Source organism: Poromitra crassiceps (genome assembly GCF_964638095.1).
Source record: "Poromitra crassiceps genome assembly, chromosome: 14".
Classification (NCBI taxonomy): Eukaryota; Metazoa; Chordata; class Actinopteri; order Beryciformes; family Melamphaidae; genus Poromitra; species Poromitra crassiceps.
The window spans coordinates 13,272,366-13,295,836 of NC_139633.1; the positions used below are offsets into that span (position 1 = coordinate 13,272,366).

The following is a 23,471-nucleotide window of genomic DNA, read 5'->3' on the forward strand; positions in this document are numbered from 1 at the left end:
TATGACTATTGCTGCTATTTTGCACACCAATTTAATGCTGCAATCCACACATTTTCATGCATACATTTCTACATAACATTTTCTAGTGTTGAAACTGTCAGTTGCATGTGACCCTGTATGACCCTCTATTCTATGTTCTTATTTATATATATTATTTCTTTGTTGTACCCTGCTATTATCTGCAACTGCCCAGTTTCCCCTAAAAGATGATTAAAGTCTTATCTTAATCGAGTCTCTTACAGGGACAGTGGGTGAGAGAATCCATTCCAGACGCCCTCTCACCTATATCGTTCCCAGAGCCGTAGCTGCCGTGGCTCTCCGTCTCCTCCAGGGAGAGGATCTTGAAGGAGGCCAGAGGAGTGGAGCCTGGCTGGGTGGAGATCATCCCTCTGAACCGAGTCACCGTCCACGTCCGGACGTGGTTGTTGTCCGCACACACTAACAACACACACAACGATACACAAACACACAGGAAAGAATGTAATCATATGCACACGCCCAGAGGCATACATACAGTGGTTCCCAACCTTAGGGTCGCAACCCTATGTGGGGTCGCCTGAAATTCAAATAGGGTCGCCTCAAATTTCCCCCCCCCAAAAAAATATATATATATATTTTTCTTTTTTTTTACACCACACACAATCTAAAACTAGCGAAGATGATTAGTGTCACTTGTGTTTTTTTTGTTTGTTCTGAGTTTAAAGTGAAAGTGATAATTTATAAGATTTCAGTTTTGTTCTCTTGGGTGACACCTATGGCGATGAGTGGTAATTGCAGGTGAGATCCAAACAGTGTCAATGGGCTCACTATCAGTTAGTGACTTTTCTTTATGAAAATGTTTGAGATTATAACTTTAAATCAGGATTCTGAGAATAAAGGCCGAATTCTGAAAATAACGTCAAAATTTTGAGATGAAAGTCAGAATTCTCAGATGAAAGTCAGAATTCTGAGGGGGAAAAAGAAGCACTGACGATGTCACTGATGATATTACTGTGTACTGGAATTTGAATGTCTAGGGTCCCTAGATTTTTTTACATCAAAATCGGGTCACGAGCCAAAAAAGGTTGGGAACCCCCCCTGCTATACAGAGAGATTAGAGATTAGAACATGCAGAAACAAAAGATGATGTGATCATGGGTTTGCTCTTCGAATGTTCAGTCTTCTACATTCCTTCACTATCCACTCAAATCCTCCCAAGCATCTCTCCTTGTCTGACAACGACCAAAACAGAGCAAAAACGTCGGTTATTAAATCCTGTATGCGCGGCTCAATGTGCTCAGTGTTGTTCTTTTTCCTTATGTTTTATCTACAGTGGCACTTGTACCATGAGCAGCACCTCCTGTTATCTGGTGTGCGTTTACCTCAACAACACTGTATCTGAATGATCAGACTGACAACCCAGATGCTACTGCTCAAGAACCGGCCAGTTTGCTCCCTGTCCTATTGGTCTGTGTCTGTCTCCATCTCCTTCCTCACCCGACACCAGATGTTTCTCAGACAACATGATCTTGGTCACTGGGCTCCTGTGCACGGTGAACGTCTGGAAGAGCTGGGGGCCCGACCCCACCGTCTCCGGGTGTTGAACTATCACCCTCACTGCCCCGCTACTGGTCCCGTAGGCTATCTCGATCCAGTTCCCACTCACACCTGGGAACAGAGGAGAGGCAGAGAGAGAGACAGGCAGTTGCATTATACAAATATTTGACTCTGTAGCCTACAACTATGACTTAGAGCAAGATAAAGGATGAAGAGAGGAAAAGTGACTGACTGGTTTTAGGTGTGAGGTAGACAGACAGTGCAGTGATGGCGTCATTCGAAGGGTCATGATAAAGCTCCGTCACCAAAAGATCATTATCCTTCATCCTCAGTGGAAACTTCTGCATGTCTGAAAACAAGAGAACAAGACAAAACGTGTGTGTGTGTGCGTGCGTGCGTGTGAGTGAGAGAGAGAGAGAGAGAGAGAGAGAGAGAGAGAGAGAGAGGGGCTGATTTCTGTAGTTAAAGTTCAGACTGATGACATTTTTAATGCCATGCCAATATAAATAAAATGAAAGACTAATTTCATCGCCCCAAAAATAAGCCGGAAAGGGAAAAAAGCAGTTGTATCAGAGTCTGCCTCCTAGAAAGAGCGCACTGAGAAAAAGTCTAATTTTTAAACCTTGTTCAAGATTTAAAATGTATTGAAGACATTCCAGGGCCTTGAATTTAGGACATCAGCAACTTTGTGTGCGCACATTTCTTATCATGTCATCAAGACATGCACTGTATGTTCAATGTGTTGGCCTGATGACTGAATGTGTTTGCACAAATGTATTTGTAAATTACCCTATGTGTGTGTGTGTGTGTGTGTGTGTGTGTGTGTGTGTGTGTGTGAGGATGGTGCATGTGTGCGTGTGTGTTTGTCTATGTGTGTGTGTGTGTGTGTGTGTGTGTGTGTGTTTATGTGGACATAAATACATATTTACAATGTGTGTGTGTGTGTGTGTATGTGTTTGTGTGTGTGTGTGTGTGTGTGTGTGTGTGTGTGTGTGTGTGTGTGCGTGCGTGCGTGCCTGTACCTATATAGTAGATAGAGCCGTTGTTACAGCCCAGTAGTAGGAAGGATCCTGCTGTGTCACAACTGGTGATGGGAACCACATCTTGAACCTAACACACACAAACACACACGCACACTGTAACAAAGCTCTAGCATTGGTAGTACTTTGTTACCAATCATTTGCACTATTTTCACATATATATGGGAACATGGAATTATTGACTTGTTTACACAGCATAATTTGCACAGCATTAATAATGACACAAGGCATGTGTAGTATTTATTGAATATATTTTATTTGTGACTTAATTGGTCTTGTCCTGCTGGATCAGCTAATCAGCAGGAGCAATGAGCTCCACCTGTGAAACAAACAAACAAATAGTTAGTAGCCTGCTTAACCTGACATGTAGTAGGTTTTCATAGTTTGGTTTGGGCTAGTGCAATATAACTTTTAAGTGCAATATAACTAAGTGCAATATAATTCTAGTACATTGTGCAAAGCAAATATTTTAATTGTTTGATGCATGCAGTCACTTACCTGTTGTCTCTCTGTTCTCAGGGTGTTCGGGCAAAAGAGTCCTCTAGGTCCGAGCACCTATTTATGGTTCCGGGAGGAACTATCTAATGGGATAGCAGGAGGGGGGTGTTGTGCATTTGCTTCAACTTGAAATGTGTATTGTTTATATGTTGCATTATTAAATGGATTGAGAGCAACATTTATTTAACTGTCTATTTGATAGATATGTAGACTGGTTGGTTAAAGGGGCAGTATGCTGTTTTATTTAATGCTATTTTTAAAGTGACCCCTATGTAATTGGTAGCATCCAGCTAATTACCTGAGGCAGACTATAAAAAGCTGCCAGTGTGTGTATGATTCAGTTTGGCTGCTGGTAAGACACTGGAGGGCTGCTCTCAGCCATGCCTCATTTCTGTCAAATCCTTGTTGTCCTGTTAAAACTATTTTGTTCTATTTTTGTTGGTGAATAAACACCTTTTGATTGCACAGTTCAACTGTCTCTTCTTGCTGTAAATCCAGCCGCTATTTGGGCCAGCCTAACACACACACACACACACACACACACACACACACACACACACACAGAAGTAAAATCACGATAGCTCCAGCATTATTGCACATATAGAGCTCAACAGTCATGTGACATGATGACGTAGCTTTTGGTTTCGGATCCAATCCAACCAGCCAGCTACAGAATCGTGACCACAAAACATTTGATTCAGAGCAAGAAAAACATTGAAAAACGGGGAAAAGTCAAGAATACAAGGGTGTGTACTGTACATATACTATTTTAAGAGTGAAGCAACTACTACTAACACAGCCCATAATCCATTCTGGCCAATCAGATTAGCGGATGATTGAGCGACAGAGCGTTTCAGCCAATGGGAGAGCACTCTGAGTGGCGGTGGAGAGGACCAGCAGTCTTGAAAGTCTGCTATTATGTTATTAGCTCCATGGCTAATGAAGTATATATAGCCGCATTCCATTGCTTTAAATATCAACATGTTTGTAGCAGTGTATGAAGTACAATAAACAGAGGGAGATACCAAACTCATTCTTCCCCTTAGTCAGCCCTCCACACACACACACACACACACACACACACACACACACACACACACACACACACACACACACACACACACACACACACACACACACACACACACACACACACACACACACACACACACACACACACACACACACACACACACACACACACACACACACACACACGTCCTCCCACCTGCCAGTGCTGTGTGACGGCATTCCAGACCCCCACCTTCCCAGTATGGCTCGTAGCAACCAGCTGGTTCCCGATGAAGAAGAGATCATCCACTGGTACACCTAGACTGAAGACACCTGGGAGTGGGAGGAGGCATATTGTGTATCATCCACTGGAATCTGGCATATTCCTGCAAAATGACCCATTTGTAGAATTCCCTGACTTTCCCTGCAATCCCCCTGACTTTCACTTCTCAAAATAAAAAAACAACAACAACAAACATTCCCCTACCTATCTCATTGCCGCTGCCTCCATCTTGGATGCTCCAGAGGATGATGCTGCTCTCTGAGGCGGCAGCCACCATCTTGTCCTTGTCGCCGTGCGGGCCGCCCACCACCTTGGCGTTGAGCGCGATGCGTTCGATGGTGCAGTCGAGATAAGGCGAGGAAAACACCTGCTGCCATCCAGAAGATTCCTTTATCCTGTAGTGACATCACATCATACATGAAGATTCCTTTATCCTGTAGTGACATCACATCATACATGAAGATTCCTTTATCCTGTAGTGACATCACATCATACATGAAGATTCCTTTATCCTGTAGTGACATCACATCATACATGAAGATTCCTTTATCCTGTAGTGACATCACATCATACATGAAGATTCCTTTATCCTGTAGTGACATCACATCATACATGAAGATTCCTTTATCCTGTAGTGACATCACATCATACATGAAGATTCCTTTATCCTGTAGTGAGATCACATCATACACTTTCCTTACTGCTCATCTCCCAATGCATGGTAAGGTACAAACCACTAGATTAGAAGATTATGAAAAGACAAATGTTTTTTCTCAATCTCCAGCCTTTCCATCATAGAAGACAGCAAAATGTTGCTAATAACTGGCGTACCTGGTTTAATAAACAAATTATTGGCCTAAAATAAATTAAACTATAGAGCCAGAAATGACAGTTTGTGTACTGTCTGAGTGACAATGTGGTATCCATCTTTTTAAGTTTTTACCATAAAGAAATAAATAATCCCTCCCCCTTATATGGGAGGCGGAGCTAAAGCAGCTTTGAACAAATGACCCAGTGGCAGTATTACCTGTAGCAGATGACAAAGTGTGCATAAGCCGCTACAATCCAGTTGTGATGTCCTGCTACAATCAACACCTTCCTCGGGTCAACTGCAGGACCTGCACACACACACACACACACATGCACACACACACACACACACGCACACACACACACGCACACACACACACACACATACACACGCACGCACACGGACACACGGACACACACACACACACACACACACACACACAACACGCTTATTTCATATTTTCTAGATTTGTATAGCAGGCAGTCTCTCCTCCCTCTGATGGGAGTGTGCAGAGATGTCCAGAGAAGATGGATGATGTTTAGTTTGTAATGTAAAGACTCAACCCCACAGAACACATTCTTATCTTTTGTTGCAGCTGAGTGTTAAACCTGACACAGCCAGATGGGGGCGGTATAGCAGAGTGTTACTCTCTGAGCTGATGTCATCCTCAACAGAGGAGAATCTAGGCTACCTCAGTCAGAGCTTTTAACTCCGCTAAAAGGATGTGTCGGGTCAGATTAGCCCCAGCATTAATGCATCCACACACTCAGAAATAAACACGCGCATGCAAACACACAGACACACAGACACACACACACACACACACACACACACGCAAGCACACACACACACGCACGCACGCAAGCACACACATGCACTCACACAGTGTCCCAGGGTGTAGACCCGTCCCTGCATCACACAGTGTCCCAGGGTGTAGACCCATCCCTGCATCACACATTCCTCCCGACAGTCCTGCCTTTCTTGCTCTTATTTTCCTCTGAAATGGAACATGTTATGGATTTTGGGCACTTTCCTCGAAGAGCTACTGTATAAGTCTCCTATTTACAGACTGTCTCCATTAGCTAACATTTAAATTCTGATACAACAGGTCACATTTACATTAGTCGGGGTTGAAAAGTGATAGCTATAACAACAAGCCAACTTAAAACAAGGACGCCTAAATTAAATGTGTGGGTTCAGCGTAGGTTGAGCTTAGGTTGAGCGTTGCTTCGGCGTATAGTGTGAACGGCCACTTAGACTCCGTGTCTTGTTTTGGATGTGTGACATTGACAAGAGAGAGAGAGAGACATGGTTTTTATCTGTGGTGCATTATAACTAAAGTAACTAGCTCCTTTTGAAAATGTAAGCAGTATGTGTTTAAATAATGGAGTTAGCTGTTTAATAGATGAACAAATTTAGGACCTTCAGACATTGAAGTAGCTCCCATTCCCCCGAGGCTCGCACGCTCCTCTCTCTCCCCTTCAAACCCCGCCTCTATTTCACTTTTCCCCACCGGGGTCCAGAGATGGGAAAAGTACACGCATTTTTTAGTACAGTTACTTAAATAAAGACTCTGGTAAAAGTAGAAGTACTGATTCAACTTGTTTAATCAAGTAAAAGTAAAAAAGAAAATACAGGCTCTGAAATGTAATCAAGTATAAAAGTAAAGAGTATTTCCCCCGGCTGTTTCTGTGCAAAGCTAACTGAACCTCACGTCATATTAAGATAAACAGAATTTCTGGGGTGGCGACTCTGGAGACGATGAACTGAGCACACACGGACACACTCCAAATAACGCTCTCCAAGTAGTAGGATTGGCTGCAGGTGGTGTATGCTGATGGTCAATAATCTCTGGCCCTGGATTTGTTTGAAACAGAGTCACTAAAGAACTAAATCTAGGAAATGAAAATCAGTTTTGGTGGAGCACGAAGTCCTTCATGACTTGTGGTAGTGGTAGGGAGTGGACTTGGTTCAGGCGATGTGTGCCCAGCGATGTGTGCCCAGCACTCGGACATCTCTTGGCCTCCAGAAAGACCCTGAGAGCCTCAGGAACCGCCCTCTCCTCCAGCTGTGCCTGCTCTGTGGTCACCAGGGTCGGGTCAGCGCCGTGGTCCAGCAGCAGCTGGACGAAGGCCGTGTTGCACCTGTTATGCAGCACCACCTCCAGCAGGCGAGAAGCCACGTCACGGGTCAGAACACCAGCTGCCTGGAGCAGCAGGCGGAAGCAGTCCAGGTGGTTGTGTGCAGCACTGATGTAGAGAGGGGTCCATGAGCAGGATTTGCTTCTGTTAGGGTCGGCCCCGGCTTCCAGGAGGATCCGGACACAGTCCAGGTGACCGTGGCTCACGGCACAGAAGAGAGGCGTCCAGTCATACATGTCAGCTAGGTCTACCTGTGCTCCCTGTGTGATCAGGTAGACCACACAGGCAGCATGACACCCGCACCGTGAGCCTACGAACCCCAGAGGGGTCTTCCTCCAATACATATAAAAACACTGCTCATTGATCAGCCTTCTGAAGCGGTCTTCCTGCAGCAGGTTCCTCAGTGTGTCCAGGTCTGCTGCACAGACGGCATCATGGAGCTGCGTGCGGTCATGCCCTGCTCGAACAGCCATCCCTTCAGATCTGTCACTGTACCACACTGACTTGTATGCTGTGTCTCAAACAGAAGACATTATCAATGTTGCCAGGTGGGAAATGTTGAATTATCGTATCTGAATCTGAGCTTCAAAATGATCATCTTTGGAGGGAGATTATTGCACGCGAGCATGGCTTTCCGATTGCTTGAGTGACATCACTGATGACATCACAATTGCTTGAGTGACATCACTGATGACATCACAATTGCTCGAGTGACATCACTTATGGCATCACAATCCCTGATTTATGACATCACTAATCATGACAAACAGACACAGCCCGTAAATTGGTGACTAACCACTGCCTGCCCACTTGGGCAATTTTAATTATGACGATGATGATGATTTAAATCTCATTTTTAAAATCACAACAAAACATTCAACTTTCCCTTTTAAATTAAGTGCTTTTTACTTTTAAAGTACATTTTACATCAGTAAGTACTTCCACTTCCAAGGTAAAGGAACAGCAAAATAATAATACTACTTGAGTAGGAAATTCCAGCACTCTATGTATTACACTTGCTTTGCATGTAAAAGAGAAAACAAAACATTTAAACAGGTTATTGATTTTCCTAGCCACTAACTATGATGCCCCGTTCTGTGTTAAGCTAAAGGTTTTCGAGGCAGCTTTCTCATCAGCTGTCTTGTATGGGTGCGAGTCCTGCCTCAAAGTTCCCCTTAAGCCGATCAAATCTCTTTACATGAGAGCAGTGAAGTGACTACTGGGGGTGAGGTCTACTACACCTAACCTGCCTCACAGAGGCAGGCTTGGCCTCAGTACAGGTGGGGGTGAGGTCTACTACACCTAACCTGCCTCACAGAGGTAGGCTTGGCCTCAGTACAGGCCCTAGTGAGACAAAAGCAACACAGGTTTTTGACTGACATGCAGCAGCGTCATGGCATGCTAGATGACCCCCTGTGGTTTGTTCTTGAAATGACAAAAAATGAAAACCAAGTCATGATGTCTCATTTAGATGATCTCATAGAACAACCAAATCACGTTGAAAGTGACAGAAGAGAGAGGGAGGTACGGTGGTGCAGTGGTAAGCACTATCGCCTCGCAGCTCGAAGGTCGTGGGTTCGAATCCCACCTGGGGACGAGGTGAGCACTGAAGGAATGCGTGCCCGTCCGCATGTCCTCGAGTGCCCACCGCCCGGGTGGGGTCGGCAAAAGGGCCTTTCTGTGTGGAGTTTGCATGTTCTCCCCGTGCCTCCCGGGGGTTTCCTTCATATAGGAACCCCCTTCACAAAAACATGCAATATCCTGGTTGCTAATGTGGTTCCTCCTCTGATCGTTAAGGGCGCCTCAGAGGGAGGGGAACTGGTTGGAATAGCGTGAACCTCCCACGTGCTATGTCCTACCGGTGAAGCTTCCTCTGGCAGGTGAAAAGAAGCGGCTGGCTGACTGCCCATGTCTCGGAGGAAGCATGGAGCCAGTCTCGGCTCTCCCCAGATCGGCAGAGGATGGAGTAGCAACCAGGATTGAGAAATCAAATGAGCACTAATGGGGGATAAAATGGGATAAAAAATCGAGAAAAAAAAAAGAAAAGAGAGTGACAGAAGAGAGATGGTCGAAAAGTTGCGGGCTAGCGAGGGAACAAGGTATAAAGACCTACCAAGCCATTAACCCAGATATGTCTGTTCACCTGCTCTATACCAGCAATGCACCATTGATCGAAGACGATCTGAGAATAACGTTCACTCGGTTCAGGTTATCTGCCCACAGATTACGCATAGAAACAGGGAGATGGAGCCGTACACCACCTGAACACCGTGTGTGCTGCTGTAGGACTGGCGTGCAGAATGAGGAACACATACTTGTGTGTCCTCTCACACAGGAGATTGGGACAAGTTATGGGCATGACTCTACCCAGCTGAGCTCAATATTTAGTCACACTGATAGAGGAAAGTTGAACATGTTACAGGCTTGCCTAGCAGTGTTGGAGCACCAGCAAGTTCTGGCTGACTGATGCCGGTGTCTGTATTGTCATGTTTATGTTGTAATATATTGTATTTGTGATTTATTTGTTGTATTGATGGAGTATTTCTATCTTGTAATTTATTGATTATTTTGATTTTTATTGTTTGGACCCCAATATTTTAATATTGTGTCAATAAAGTAACTAACTAACTAACTACCACGGAACTCAAATTACTGTACTTTGTCCTCGGAGACATGAATGCATGATTGGCTGCAAAGACGTTGTGAGAATACATGTAAAGACAGACATAGGATCCATATTAGTTTATTGATGACAACCAAGTGTCACAAAATGATCAAATTATCGTACATTATGGGAATTTTGGAATTTTACAGGAGGTGAAATTATCGTACAAATGTGATAATTATCGTACACCTAGCAAGGCTGGGCATCATGAAGGGACTGAATGTGGGTTGGACATTATGACATCATAACATGAGTCATGAGTCGTGCGGACCTTGCGCTGGGGCAGATGATTTTATACTCAATGGCAGCCAAGTGATCAGCATGTTACATTGTACAATGGTAATAGTGAACAGCCCGTGAAAAGTCGCAATGAAACGCTATTATGTGCAGTACTGATAGCCTACTCTGTGCTGCTTTTAATCTCTCTCAATCATGCTCTCAACACAACACATTTACTTGGAGAAATGACTAAAAACGAACAGTTGCAAATCAAAGTTTAGCCTACCACATGGGTCAAGAAATGTGGTGAAAACACAGCTCAGTGTTCAGGGCTCAGTGGCTCGAAAGCGGCCATGTTTGGAGAGAAGCCGTGTGGAGGTCGCGCTGTGAGAAAAATCTTCAGGTACGCGGTGGGCAGCCCACGGGGGTCGCGACCAACACATTGACGTCATTTGACGCTCGCGCCCCATGGTGAGTATAAAACAAGCTTAAGGTAGATAGAACGAGAGTCTGCTGAGAGCGTGCTGGTGGATGGATGCTAGGGAGAGTGTCTCCTGTAACCAGGCGTGGGTCATAGCCGATAGTGGCCCGGTGTAATGGAATAAACGCACAGAATTGCAAGCCAAGTATTCGCCTCCTCTCCTTCCTCATTAACGGTCCCGGGAGCGGATCGTTACACTACCATTCATCAATTATAAACGTCATGCAGCTCTTTCTTTTCTGTGGAGCAGTGCTGTAGTGGTCACTGGTCAAAAAAGTGGATAAACAAATTTCTGAGGCGGTTTTCTTACATCGTGCTGTTATATAAAAAAAGGTGGATAAATAAACTTTTTTATTAAACTAATAAACATAAACTAATTTCTGAGGCATTTCATGCAGGCTAGCAAGCGAAACTGCTGTCTGTCTGACCCACAGAGAGTGTGACCACAGAGTGTAGAAAGAGATGCAGGATAGCCAAGTGAATGTGCTTCAAACACAAGGAGCAGATAGAAAGTAAACGCTGGAAGAAGAACGCTGGTCCGCCCACAATATGCAACTAAGCAGATTTAAAACAACGTTAGCTCAGCAGCTGTGGGACGCCAGCGCTGCTTTGGCGCACAACTTTCTCTAACGCTCCCAACTTTCTCTATACACGCTCTGTGGTCACTTTCTCTATACACGCTCTGTGGTCACTTTCTCTATACACGCTCTGTGGTCACTTTCTCTATACACGCTCTGTCTCTATACACGCTCTGTGGTCATTGGAAACAACTGTAGGCAGGACGAACCCTCCCCCCCCCCATGGCAAGAACTTGAAAGCGGAGTACAGCGCCGTACAGCGGTGACCAGTGGGACGACCAGACCAGATTCGGCAAGCAGCTTTGTCCCCAGGTCTGGCGCCAGGTCTGGCGCTCAAATTGTATGGACGAGTGGCGCATGCGCACACACCGGCCAAAAACAACAACAGGAACATCATCCTCACAAGAGTGATTTCACGGCACAAAAAAGTAGGGAGCCATCTATAGGGAGCCTCTGAAATGACACCTGCATCCCTAAGGGCCACCTGGCCAGTCACTTTATCACACTACATTTCAATGCCTTGGTATTACAGTATGTATACTGTAAATGTGTGTGTGAGGCGAGCAGGTTTTAACCCATTGATACCTGATGCAGCATTTGTGTGTGTATCCCTTTAAGACCGCGGTCTTAAAGGGATACACACACAAATGAGGGATATACACGCAAATGCTGCATCAGGTATCAATGGGTTAAATGAACACACGGTAACTTATTCCATGAGGTACGACATTCTAGGTCAGGGATGGGCCAACTTTGATGATAGAGAGGGCCACGCAAAAAATGTCCTCGCTACCAGAGGGCCAGATTGTGACCGTGCACTTCCACCAGTAGCCTACTGTAACACCATCACTCCCAATTATAGCTACTAATTTGATGAAAAGGACTGGTAATCAAAGTTTATTATACCAACATTTATATTTTTTATATTCACATTGACTAATTCTTCCATTCAGATGACACCAGAAACTTTGCTCTAGCTTTAAAACAGCCTGCTACATTAATTTGATGGGGTACATCACCCAAATATGTCATATTAATCAGATTAGTAATGTCGCATGTGCAATGTGCATCCTGGATATAGTTTGATACAATAGCGTTAGCTCAAATGCTAACGTTTTAACAGTATGTGGATGGACAATGCTAACGCCATTAGCACCATGTTCTGGGATGTATAGTAAAATAAAAATACAGATTTGGGTGGTCTAACCTAACCAAAAACGTCCACACTGTAAAAAAAATAAAAAAATAAAAAAAAGTGTTTTTAACTCATTGAGTGCCAGCCACTTTTGGAGAACGGACGCTCCCAGTGCCAGAGTTTCAGAGCGTTTTCAGTGATTTCTCGAGGCCCACAGAATATTGTGTGATATTACTATGTAAACACTGAACACGCACAAAGAACGATGAGACTCTATTCTATCATCTGCAAAAAAAAGTATATTGATCCCATTTTCCGTTCTTTAGTTATGAGCCGGAGAAAATAGCTTGATTCATCCAAAAACAGCAATTTTTTTCTAGAAGCTGAGATAATTGGCCTTTTGTGAAATTAAACATTTCAAGCACATCACTGACTCTGAAGCTTGCTGCTGGTGGGCATCGGATATTCTGGCTTGCGTTTGTCAATCCTGTCCTGCTGCCTGGGTCTGTCTGGGTGTTGCGTGCTGCTCTGCGTGCCCCCCCCCCCCCCCCCCCCCGCCCCGCCCCGCCCCGCCCCGAACATGTCCGTCCTTGGCACTCTACGTTACTATTTGAAATGACGAACATGTCCGTCCATGGCATTCAATGAGTTAATTGACCTAGTATAGGGGCCACACTGAGTGAGGTCAGAGGCCACATGTGGCCCGCGGGCCACCAGTTGCCCACCCCTGTTCTAGGTGAAATACAACTGAAAACAGGAAGGGTCACATATTTCGCTGTAAACTGTACTTTGGCCAGTAAAAAAATATTCTTGGCAGCAACATGTTGTTTGTTTGCCAGCCCTCAGTGAGTGAGTGAACAAGTCAATGTCAGACACCGCTTAAATGCACCGCGCCAGGTTTGGGGTCCTGGTCTACTCACCCAGTCTGTGGGGGTCCTCTGTCCCAGGAGGGCCGGGAAGAGAGGGATGAGCGGGGGGACCGGTTCGAGGGAAGCCCCCCTCCGCTCCACTTGGACCGGGCCGCTCCTCAAGGGCGGAGGCAGAGGCAGAGGCTGCGGCGGGGGGGCTTGACTTACGGGCTGGGATGGCTGTGGAGTAAAGAGACACTGAAATGAATGCCAATGTGGAGCTCCCCAACTTAGGTACTACTGTTTGTGGCTTGTGTTCAGTCATGGAATAAGGCAGCAGACCCAATTACAATCTGGATTTGTGTGTTCATAGCCACTATTTCTGTTGCAGCATCAGCAGAATACACTGACGTGTCAATCAAACCTCCAATCAGCCAATGAACTAGTCCCATGTGTTTACCTGGGGGCGGGAGGTAGCCGTGGAAGAGAACACTACCACATGATGAGCGATCCAGTTCCTCACACAGCAGGAGGCGTCGCACTGCGCACACACACACACACACATGCACACACACCAAGTCAATGAGTAACAGTTTATATATCAAAAAAATAAAATAAATCATTTTATGAAAATCTGGTAGCTGTAATCAGCTCAAGGTACTGAAAATATGATGAGAGGATTATTTTTGGAAAATAGTGATTACATATTGGATTACTCAGGAAAATCTGTCTCTAATTGAAAATTCTGCTATGTAGATTAAAAGAAAATCTGAATATGTAATAGATAATAGTGTCAGATGATTATAAATCAATAATAACAATATCCAAACTACGGTCACATCTGGCTATTAGAATAAATGGTTTCAAACCAGAGGTATCTGAAATTAGGTTATGTTACCAAGTTAATTTTGTTCCCGATTATGACTTAATGCAGGTGATCATCAGTAATCATAAAGTAACATCTTGATAGCTTTCCCATTCCTGAACACAGACAATGCAGGGAAGTTCAAACACATTGAAACAGGAAGTACAACAGGAGCGGGCTATTATGAAACTGAAAGGTTTTGACCTTGGACACGTATCTAATTTAGAACAATGTTTGATAAGTGGGACATTTGCCAGCCCCAGACACAACAAGAAGGAGAGTGTAGAGGGGAATTGTGATGATATTTTTATTTGATGTTTTACACACATTCACCAAAGAGGGCCAGAGGACAGGTACATTATTTTCCCCAGAGGTTTCCCTAATGTCTAGAATCACTAATACTGTATCTGTGCTAACAAGAAGGTTGCTACGGTCATTGTAGGAATTTAGCCAGGGCATGGGCAAATTGCCCCAAGAAATCTCAGAATGCCCCTAAAAACCATGATCCAGGGGCAAAAATTGCCCCCTAGATTTCGATAATTTCAGTTTCATTCAATTAATTTAATTTCCCTTTCCATCTCTAACACACAGTCAGCACCTGAAAGCTGGTTGCCAGAAGAAGATGAAGAACACACTCACACAAACAGTGCTGTTGGTCACACTACACTTGAGCAATGTTATGCAATAATTCATTTTTTTTTTAAAGTGCCCCCACAATTTTGTAAATGCCTTCAGTTTTTAGATAGTGCCCCCAAAATATTAGTTTTTATTTCCTTCGCTGGCTACCTCCATTAACCGCTCTTAAGACTTCTTGCAGGAACATACCTAGAGGAGTTATCCCATAAAACTCTGCTTCGTGTCGCAGAATGCTGATATTCACACCTCTGCCAAGAAAAAGAAAAAGCATAACACTGTAAAACAGCAGCCATAACCATATAGGATTACTTCCTAACAAAGACATTTGACATTGACAATGACATTTGACATCTGAATGTTTCCAACCAAACAGAACATAGGCTGTTCATCATGACTCTTTACCGCAAGTCCAACTCTTTGGTTCGGAGGAAGTTCAGGATGGGTGCAAAGGCTGTAGGGTCCCTGTCAATAAATATCTGGAAGCAGAAGAAGAGCACACAGTAAGATGCAGGTCTTCATGAAGCAGAAGAAGAGCACACAGTAAGATGCAGGTCTTCATGAACCATTGTACAAAAGAGATTTGTGAAAAGGCATTGTTTCTCTTTAAAGATGGACTCTTTCATCAACCAAACGGTTATGATTCGCCTGTGAGAAAAAATGCATCATAAATGAAAACCTTGTCAATCCAATTATGTTGATTTGACAGTTTTCTATTATGGTGATGTGAATATTTTTTAGTTATACTGACTGAGTGTTTGTGTCTATCTCTGAGCCTAGGGGGTTGATCATGAATCTGAAAATGAGGCTTTTTTTTTATTATTATTCCTAAAACACAGCCATTCCAAAGATACTGTATATGTTTTCATTCAATACAACACCAAGGTTCACTTACATGTTCTTAATCTCTGTATCTATGCGGTTAAGCCTGTGATCAAAATGTTGCAGTGTGCATCCAGCCCAGCAGTAGAGAGAGGCAAAGTGAACGTCACTTCCTGCTTCAGCACTGTACCAGAGATTTTCATCCGCCATTTATTTCGTAAAATGCTTATAAAAATAGTTTTACTTCGTCAAACCAAACCGTTCAGCAAACACTATAATCGGGAGAGACCATACAACATTTCACTCAGGCCAAAACAAAAAAACAACAACATTGAAAAAATATTTTCTTTAAATCCGCAATTTTTAACGTTTTGGTCCGAGTGAAATGTTATGTGATCTCTCCCGTTTCTAAATATATCTGAACCGTTTGGTTTGAACAAGTAAAACTATGTTTATAAGCATGTTATGAAATGTGTATGGGAAAATAAATGGCGGATGAAAATCTTTGGTACACTGCTGAAGCAGGAAGTAGGCAGTCACTTTGCCTCTCTATTGAAACATGATGAAATGCAAATAGATGAAATTTAATTATGGATTTTAGTTTAATGTCATAATGTGTTTGTTTGATAAACGTAAGAATGACATCTCAAATCATGACATCATAACAGAACAGATGATGCATTTTGTAATGCAAAAAACACACACATAAAAACAAACATCTGTTAAATTCCAATAAGTTTTTGGGGAGGGTCGGATTTGGCCTGAAGATGATGTCCTGTCTGGTGGAATAAGAAGCAACCAATGCTATACGTACAGCTCCAGTTTCATCCCGAAGAGTTGATATCCTACCGCTCAGCAAACTGGAAAACGTATACACACACACACGCACATGCACACGCACACACACACACACACACACACACACACACACACACACACACACACACACAGCTCCAGTTAACCCAAGCAGTTCTCATTTCTATCTCACAGCTCTGTTACTGTACGTCGGCCTGCAGCAGTTTGTTTTTCTGACTGTTGACTCTGTACTCTATGGACTAGTACCATAGTATCATATTCTGTGGAGAAGGAATCATTGTTTTCCATTTTAGGTGTGTAAGTAAGGGGTGGAGTCAAAGAATGAGTGACTGCAGCCGGTTGGGGGGAAGACAGACAGACAGACAGACAGACAGACAGAGACAGATAGACAGACAGGCAGACAGACAGACAGAGATAGATAGACAGACAGGCAGGCAGGCAGACAGGCAGGCAGGCAGGCAGACAGACAGACAGACAGACAGAGACAGACAGACAGACAGACAGGCAGACAGACAGGCAGGCAACAGACAGACACAGGCAGACAGACAGGCAGGCAGACAGACAGACAGGCAGGCATTAGCACTCCTTCGTCAGCTGTTGTCAAACTGCGAGCTCAGGCTGTGTTTGAGTCAGTTACGACCATGCCATGGTATTACCAGAGACCTTTAATATAGACAGAGACACCCCAACTTGCAGTCACTTCCTGTATCTCTGCCACGGAGGTTTTGCCACTGCCACGCCCCCTTACGAGACTGGTCAGCCAATGAAGTTTCATACCATTGACAGACAGCCAATCACAAGCCAAGAACCACACCCATTTAGGAGACCGGAAGAGTTCAATTTCTTACAATTGGTGGAGCCAGGAGTGGGGTGTCTCTAATATTAAAGGTCTCTGGTATTACTGCCCAGCAACAACCACCTGTTTCACTCCCAGCAGTGGACAGCAGCCCTACATCCATTCATTAAATGGTGAAAGAGACCAAATCAAATGCTGCACAATTTTACCATGATGGTTAACGAAGATGAAAATAATCATCTCTAGGCTACCTGACACTCAGAACAAACAAGTACAAGGCCAATATATCAAAACTTAGTCTATAGATTGCACTGACAGTGTGCAAATAAGAACCATTTTAAAACAACAGATGCATCAATACCAATGCTATGCTAGTACTGAATATTTGGTGAACACAAGTCTAAACGCAGAGAATTTCACCACAGTAAAATAGCAAACATGTAAGAAATGAAGGGTCGTGCACTAGTCTGGCTTGCCAGACTTCCCTCCCTTCTGGGAGAGGAGTCTGGCTGCATGGAAACAGGATGCTGGTATGAGCTCTGCCATTGGTGGCGACCATTTCAGTCGCCAGCGGAGGAAAATCCCTTTCCGCTCCCTGCAAGCTCTGCCATTGGCTCCGATCCGCTCTGACTGACCGGCTGCGACCATATATGGATTTCCTTTCCGCTCCCTCTGTGACGAATCTGTCTATCTCAAATGCATCTGCCACTGTGTGTCGTGTGGAATCTGTCGATCTTAAATGCCAGCGCCGCTGTGAAACAACATCAACAACACTAGCTCGTTGCTATACGCTGAAAACGATTGGATCCCCCGTTGTAGCGAGAGAGTCTGACAAGCGAGACCAGGTTAAACCAAACAGAGCATTCGCTCCGCGCAACAACAGTAGTTATAACTGTAGTAGATGCTGTTTATTAGCACTTCTGTCTTGTTTGTGTCTGATTAAATCAGCTGTACACACAGCACTGTCTATCTTCTATGTGTGTGGACATGTTGCTGGCTGCAGTATTTGTATGCGCGAAATGCCTTGTTATGAACAATGTCTAGCCTGGCTAGCGACTGGATCTGACCGGATCTGACCAAGAGCTGACTCGTTTAAACGGATGTGACGCAATTCAACGGTGAACTTCCCAGCTCCCAGTGTTCTGCAGATGGAACGCTACCAAAACGGATGTGACGTCATTCAACCGCTACATCCCAGTTTGTTCGCGATAAAGGAACGGGCCATAGTGCTAGCATAGCTTAACGTTAATTAGCCAAAGTCACACAGGGGGAGTCTAGAAAGGCTAAATTTATTCAGCTTGGGTGCCTTTTTGAACATGTTTAAGGGCTCCTGCATTGACAGTGCATTGCAATACCACGCAAATGGTTGTACAGACACATTTCAGTTCCCTTTCTATGGTTCATTACCAAACCCATTGTCCTCCCAATATGCTCCAACACTGAACTTCAGCGAGCAATACTGCATTCGATATGTGTAATCTAATCTAGGTGCTAATCTCCTTGAGATGACAGAAGGTAATGCTCATGGTGGGGAATAGCACTTGCACACACAGCCCAGGGCCACTGTGTGCAGCCTACTAGCTAGGCTGTTTAGAGAGGAGGTCAACATCACATCACTCAACCCACCTGGAGAAGAAAGAGTCTGGGATCCACATCAGAGTCTGTCTGGAGGTGCTGAACCTGTAACACACAGTCATTACTATCACTGCCAGGACACAGTGACACACAGTCATTACTATCACTGCCAGCACACAGTGACACACAGTCATTACTATCACTGCCAGGACACAGTGACACACAGTCATTACTATCACTAGATTATGGACAGAAGTGAGGCCAGTGCAAATGTAAATTCAAATTACCCCCCACCCCCCCAGAGTGGTGGAGATGTCATGTAACTACTTGTGCCAATATCTTAATATTGTTCGTTTATAAACGCACAATGACGTTAGGCTATGTATTTTCGTGAAAACCTAGCTACTGTGTGTGTGTGTGTGTGTGTGCGAGAGAGAGGGAGAGAGACACACACACACACACACAGAGAGAGAGAGAGAGAGAGAGAGAGTGACTGACTGAGTGAGTGAGTGAAGATAAATAATAATGCCCCCCTAAGACAGTGTATATCCATATATCCGTGTGCTTTACTTCGGCATGTTTAAAATGTCCCCAAATGGTCACAGGCGACCACGGTGGAGCTGTCATGTACCTTGTCCCACCGACGTTCAACTGGATGATCTCTCCCATCCCGGGCGTCAAATGGTTCCCGTTCGCAGCCATGTCCAGGGAGGATGTTGATATGATGCAGTCCAAACACCTAGCTAATGCTATACCCAGTCCACTCACGAACGCTAACGCTAGCTAGCTAACGTTGCGTTTCTCTCCCCAGCTCAGCTGCTGTCCCCAGCCTCTCTGTCTCGTCCATGGGTCTCGTCCCACCTTCCATCAAATTATCCGCTATGTGCGACTCCTGCAGTCAGTCAGTCAGTCAGTCCGTCCGTCAGTCGCCCTCCGCCAGCCCCTGCATGCTGGCCAAAGAGACTGGAGGACTTGTTATCCACCAAACCGCCCAGCAGCAGCAGCAGCAGCAGCACAAGCACCCCTTTCTTTTCCAACTAGCTTGTTTGCATCACTGTCTTTCTTGTATAGTTTTTATTTCAGCCTATCGCGGACAACATCTTGCGCGCAGTAATTTGGCAACGCGAAGCGGCTGTCCAGAGAGCACACAAGCGCTGCGTGCGAGAGGGTTCACCTCTGCGTGCTTCCGTGTTCGTAGGTAGATTTTGACAGCTTCTCGATAAATGTATACAACATTTAATACTCCATGGCTGCGCTTAGTCAGTTATTAAACATATGCATGTTAAAGAGAGTGTCTCCAATATCTTCATTTTTTTTTAATAAAGGACGCTAACCAAACATCGCAATGATTTTTTATTATACCGCTGTTGTCGTTGCACTGCGTTCTGTGCATGCAACCAAGTGCTCTCCAAGTGCTGTCCGGTCCCGCCCCTCCCACTCCTGAAGAGAAGAGAAGGGTCTACCCAGTACCTCCGGCCGGAGCCAGTACAGAGCACACCCCTATGCCAGGCTGGGGTAAATCCCCCGTTCTATCCATTCAGCATAGTTAGAATTTAGCTGCTAGCCCAGCCCAGGCAGACACGATCAGGGATTCAACCACCGCAGTAAACGCACATCTGAATAGAGTTAGAGCCGCAGCACCTTTACTTTGGTGAGTCAGCCCATTAATGAGATATGGGCGGTTTTACCCATGGTTTTACCCCACTCGCGGAGAAGCCCCTGACTGCAGTACACAGATCGGGGAGTGGCTCAACGTGGGCGGAGTCAAACGCGCACTCAAAGTAAAACTCAGCTCTTTCTTCTTCTATCAGATCTTCGGCAGTGTGCACGCTTCTAGGCGTATTACTGCCCTCCGCAGGATAAAGTTCATAGTGACTCTTTTTACAGTGTTTATCATGTAGGAAAACTACTCTAATATATCTGTAAAAATCCTGTTGAACAAGATCGTATTTTTATGACATTGTCTGGAAATTCCTGCTTATCAAACTGAACCAACAAACAGTGCTGTGATTCCTTTCTCTGCCCATTGAATAAATCTATTATCACTTGCAGCTGGCTTAAAGTCTGGGTCAAAGCTCAGCCACCTCAATATTATTTCTTTCTGAATTTTAAGTTGTTTCACTAGACGAAACCAGGTATCTATAGAAAACCTAACCCATCGACTCTGAATATCACTGTGTTTAGCAGCTAGTGGGGATCCTAGCAGACTTTGTATAGGTGAATCCATCAGTGACTACAACACATTATTATTGTAATGTTCTGTGTAGGTGTTGGGATATTTTTTACCTAATATTCGATATTCTTGTCTCATCTTGTGAATAAAATAATCGGAACACGTTTACATTTTCATGAGCCCTCAAAACTTCACACACAACTTCTTACTGAAGTTCAGCTCCCACTGAACTTGAAACCTGTGTAACTAGGGCCAGCTGAATTGGAACAGTGAAGTGAAATCAATGCATTTGATAGACAGACATCCCTATATTTTTACTTGTTAAATGTTTTCTTTTTACTAAGTCCATTATTTTATCCATGCTGCCTATATTTAAAAAAATATAGAGAGAGAAAGAGAGACACATCATGTTAACCTGTGTCTGCTTTTTTTTTTTTTTTGCTCCAGCATTTGCCAATCCAGCAAACACAGGGATGCTCTCAGAGGGTCTTCAATATTCCTCTTTGCGTGTGCTGTGGGGCCCGCCGATTCCGTTAGCACATTTTGGGACTGCTCACAGGATCACTGGAGAGAGAAAGAGAGAGACAGCATGTTAACCTGTTGACGATCAAAATCATGTTACCTCGCCCTAAATCAAACGCCTTGAAAAAAACAGTCATCTATCGTGCCATCAGTCATTGGAACAGCTGCCCCCATCACATACGTCAATCAAACAATATAAGTCCTCTTTCAAATTCCATTTAAGAACCCATTACTTAACAGGTGATCAATAGTCCAGCTGGTCACGAGCAACTCCATTTTTGTATTCTCACAAATGTATGTACAATGTAACTTGTAACCCACCCAAAATGCAAATGTGTTATATTACACATATCTGATATATATCATGTATTATAACTTGTAAACATCACACAAATGTGAGTGTATATATGTATAAGACTTGTATTGTATTGCATTATTGTATTGTATTTGGACCCCAGGAAGATTAGCTGGTGCCACAGGCATCAGCTAATGGGGATGCTTTTTAAATAAATAAATACATAAATAAATAACCTGTGTCTGATACACCTTAGTGTCTCCTGCTCACAGGATCACTGGAAGAAAAAGAGAGAGATGTAATGTTAACCTGTGTCACATTAGGACACCACCTCAAATACAAACGCTCTTCCCTCTGTACTGAGGTGAGATAAGAGGGAGTTACATTAGTACACCACCTCAAATACAAACGCTCTTTCCTCTGTACTGAGGTGAGATAAGAGGGAGTTACATTAGTACACCACCTCAAATACAAACGCTCTTTCCTCTGTACTGAGGTGAGATAAGAGGGAGTTACATTAGTACACCACCTCAAATACAAACACTCTTCCCTCTGTACTGAGGTGAGATAAGAGGGAGTTACATTAGTACACCACCTCAAATACAAACGCTCTTCCCTCTGTACTGAGGTGAGATAAGAGGGAGTTACATTAGTACACCACCTCAAATACAAACGCTCTTCCCTCTGTACTGAGGTGAGATAAGAGGGAGTTACATTAGTACACCACCTCAAATACAAACGCTCTTCCCTCTGTACTGAGGTGAGATAAGAGGGAGTTACATTAGTACACCACCTCAAATACAAACGCTCTTTCCTCTGTACTGAGGTGAGATAAGAGGGAGTTACATTAGGACACCACCTCAAATACAAACACTCTTCCCTCTGTACTGAGGTGAGATAAGAGGGAGTTACATTAATACACCACCTCAAATACAAACGCTCTTCCCTCTGTACTGAGGTGAGATAAGAGGGAGTTACATTAGTACACCATCTCAAATACAAACGCTCTTTCCTCTGTACTGAGGTGAGATAAGAGGGAGTTACATTAGGACACCACCTCAAATACAAACGCTCTTTCCTCTGTACTGAGGTGAGATAAGAGGGAGTTACATTAGGACACCACCTCAAATACAAACGCTCTTCCCTCTGTACTGAGGTGAGATAAGAGGGAGTTACATTAGTACACCACCTCAAATACAAACGCTCTTTCCTCTGTACTGAGGTGAGATAAGAGGGAGTTACATTAGTACACCACCTCAAATACAAACGCTCTTTCCTCTGTACTGAGGTGAGATAAGAGTTACATTAGTACACCACCTCAAATACAAACGCTTTTTCCTCTGTACTGAGGTGAGATAAGAGGGAGTTACATTAGTACACCACCTCAAATACAAACGCTCTTTCCTCTGTACTGAGGTGAGATAAGAGGGCGGCACATGGTTGACCAGAACACTTGCGAAACATTAGTGATAGGGAACTCTGAACACGGCTGAAATGTTAAGTGTCAGGTCACTCTGAACACGGCTGGATCGTTAGTGTTAGGTCACTCTGAGTACGGCTGGATCGTTAGTGTTGAGTCCCTCTGAACACGGCTGGATCGTTAGTGTTGAGGCTCTCTGTCTGAACATGGCTGGATCGTTCGTGTTAGGTCCCATTTCACATGGCTGACCAGAACACGCGCAAAACAGTGTCTTTTGCTCACAGGATCACTGGAGAGAGAAAGAGAGA

The 23,471-nt window shown here is 44.2% G+C and overlaps 1 protein-coding gene across 1 annotated transcript in view; it reads right to left on the reverse strand.

Moving 5' to 3' along the window:
• Positions 1-19,770, reverse strand: part of kctd3 (potassium channel tetramerization domain containing 3) — a gene marked incomplete at its 3' end in the record, with an annotated part of 32,477 nt that extends 12,707 nt beyond the window's left edge. The window contains exons 1-14 of the mRNA XM_083650882.1: positions 19,385-19,770; positions 18,805-18,858; positions 16,381-16,426; positions 15,150-15,223; positions 14,937-14,995; positions 13,707-13,787; positions 13,319-13,486; positions 5,396-5,486; positions 4,573-4,763; positions 4,303-4,418; positions 2,559-2,646; positions 1,769-1,885; positions 1,477-1,647; positions 283-438 (exon numbers count right to left, since the gene is read on the reverse strand). Coding sequence (XP_083507008.1) covers positions 283-438; positions 1,477-1,647; positions 1,769-1,885; positions 2,559-2,646; positions 4,303-4,418; positions 4,573-4,763; positions 5,396-5,486; positions 13,319-13,486; positions 13,707-13,787; positions 14,937-14,995; positions 15,150-15,223; positions 16,381-16,426; positions 18,805-18,858; positions 19,385-19,455 — 1,483 coding nt within the window. The 5' untranslated portion in view covers positions 19,456-19,770. The remainder of the gene's footprint in view (positions 1-282; positions 439-1,476; positions 1,648-1,768; positions 1,886-2,558; positions 2,647-4,302; positions 4,419-4,572; positions 4,764-5,395; positions 5,487-13,318; positions 13,487-13,706; positions 13,788-14,936; positions 14,996-15,149; positions 15,224-16,380; positions 16,427-18,804; positions 18,859-19,384) is intronic.
• Positions 19,771-23,471: the final 3,701 nt, after the last annotated feature.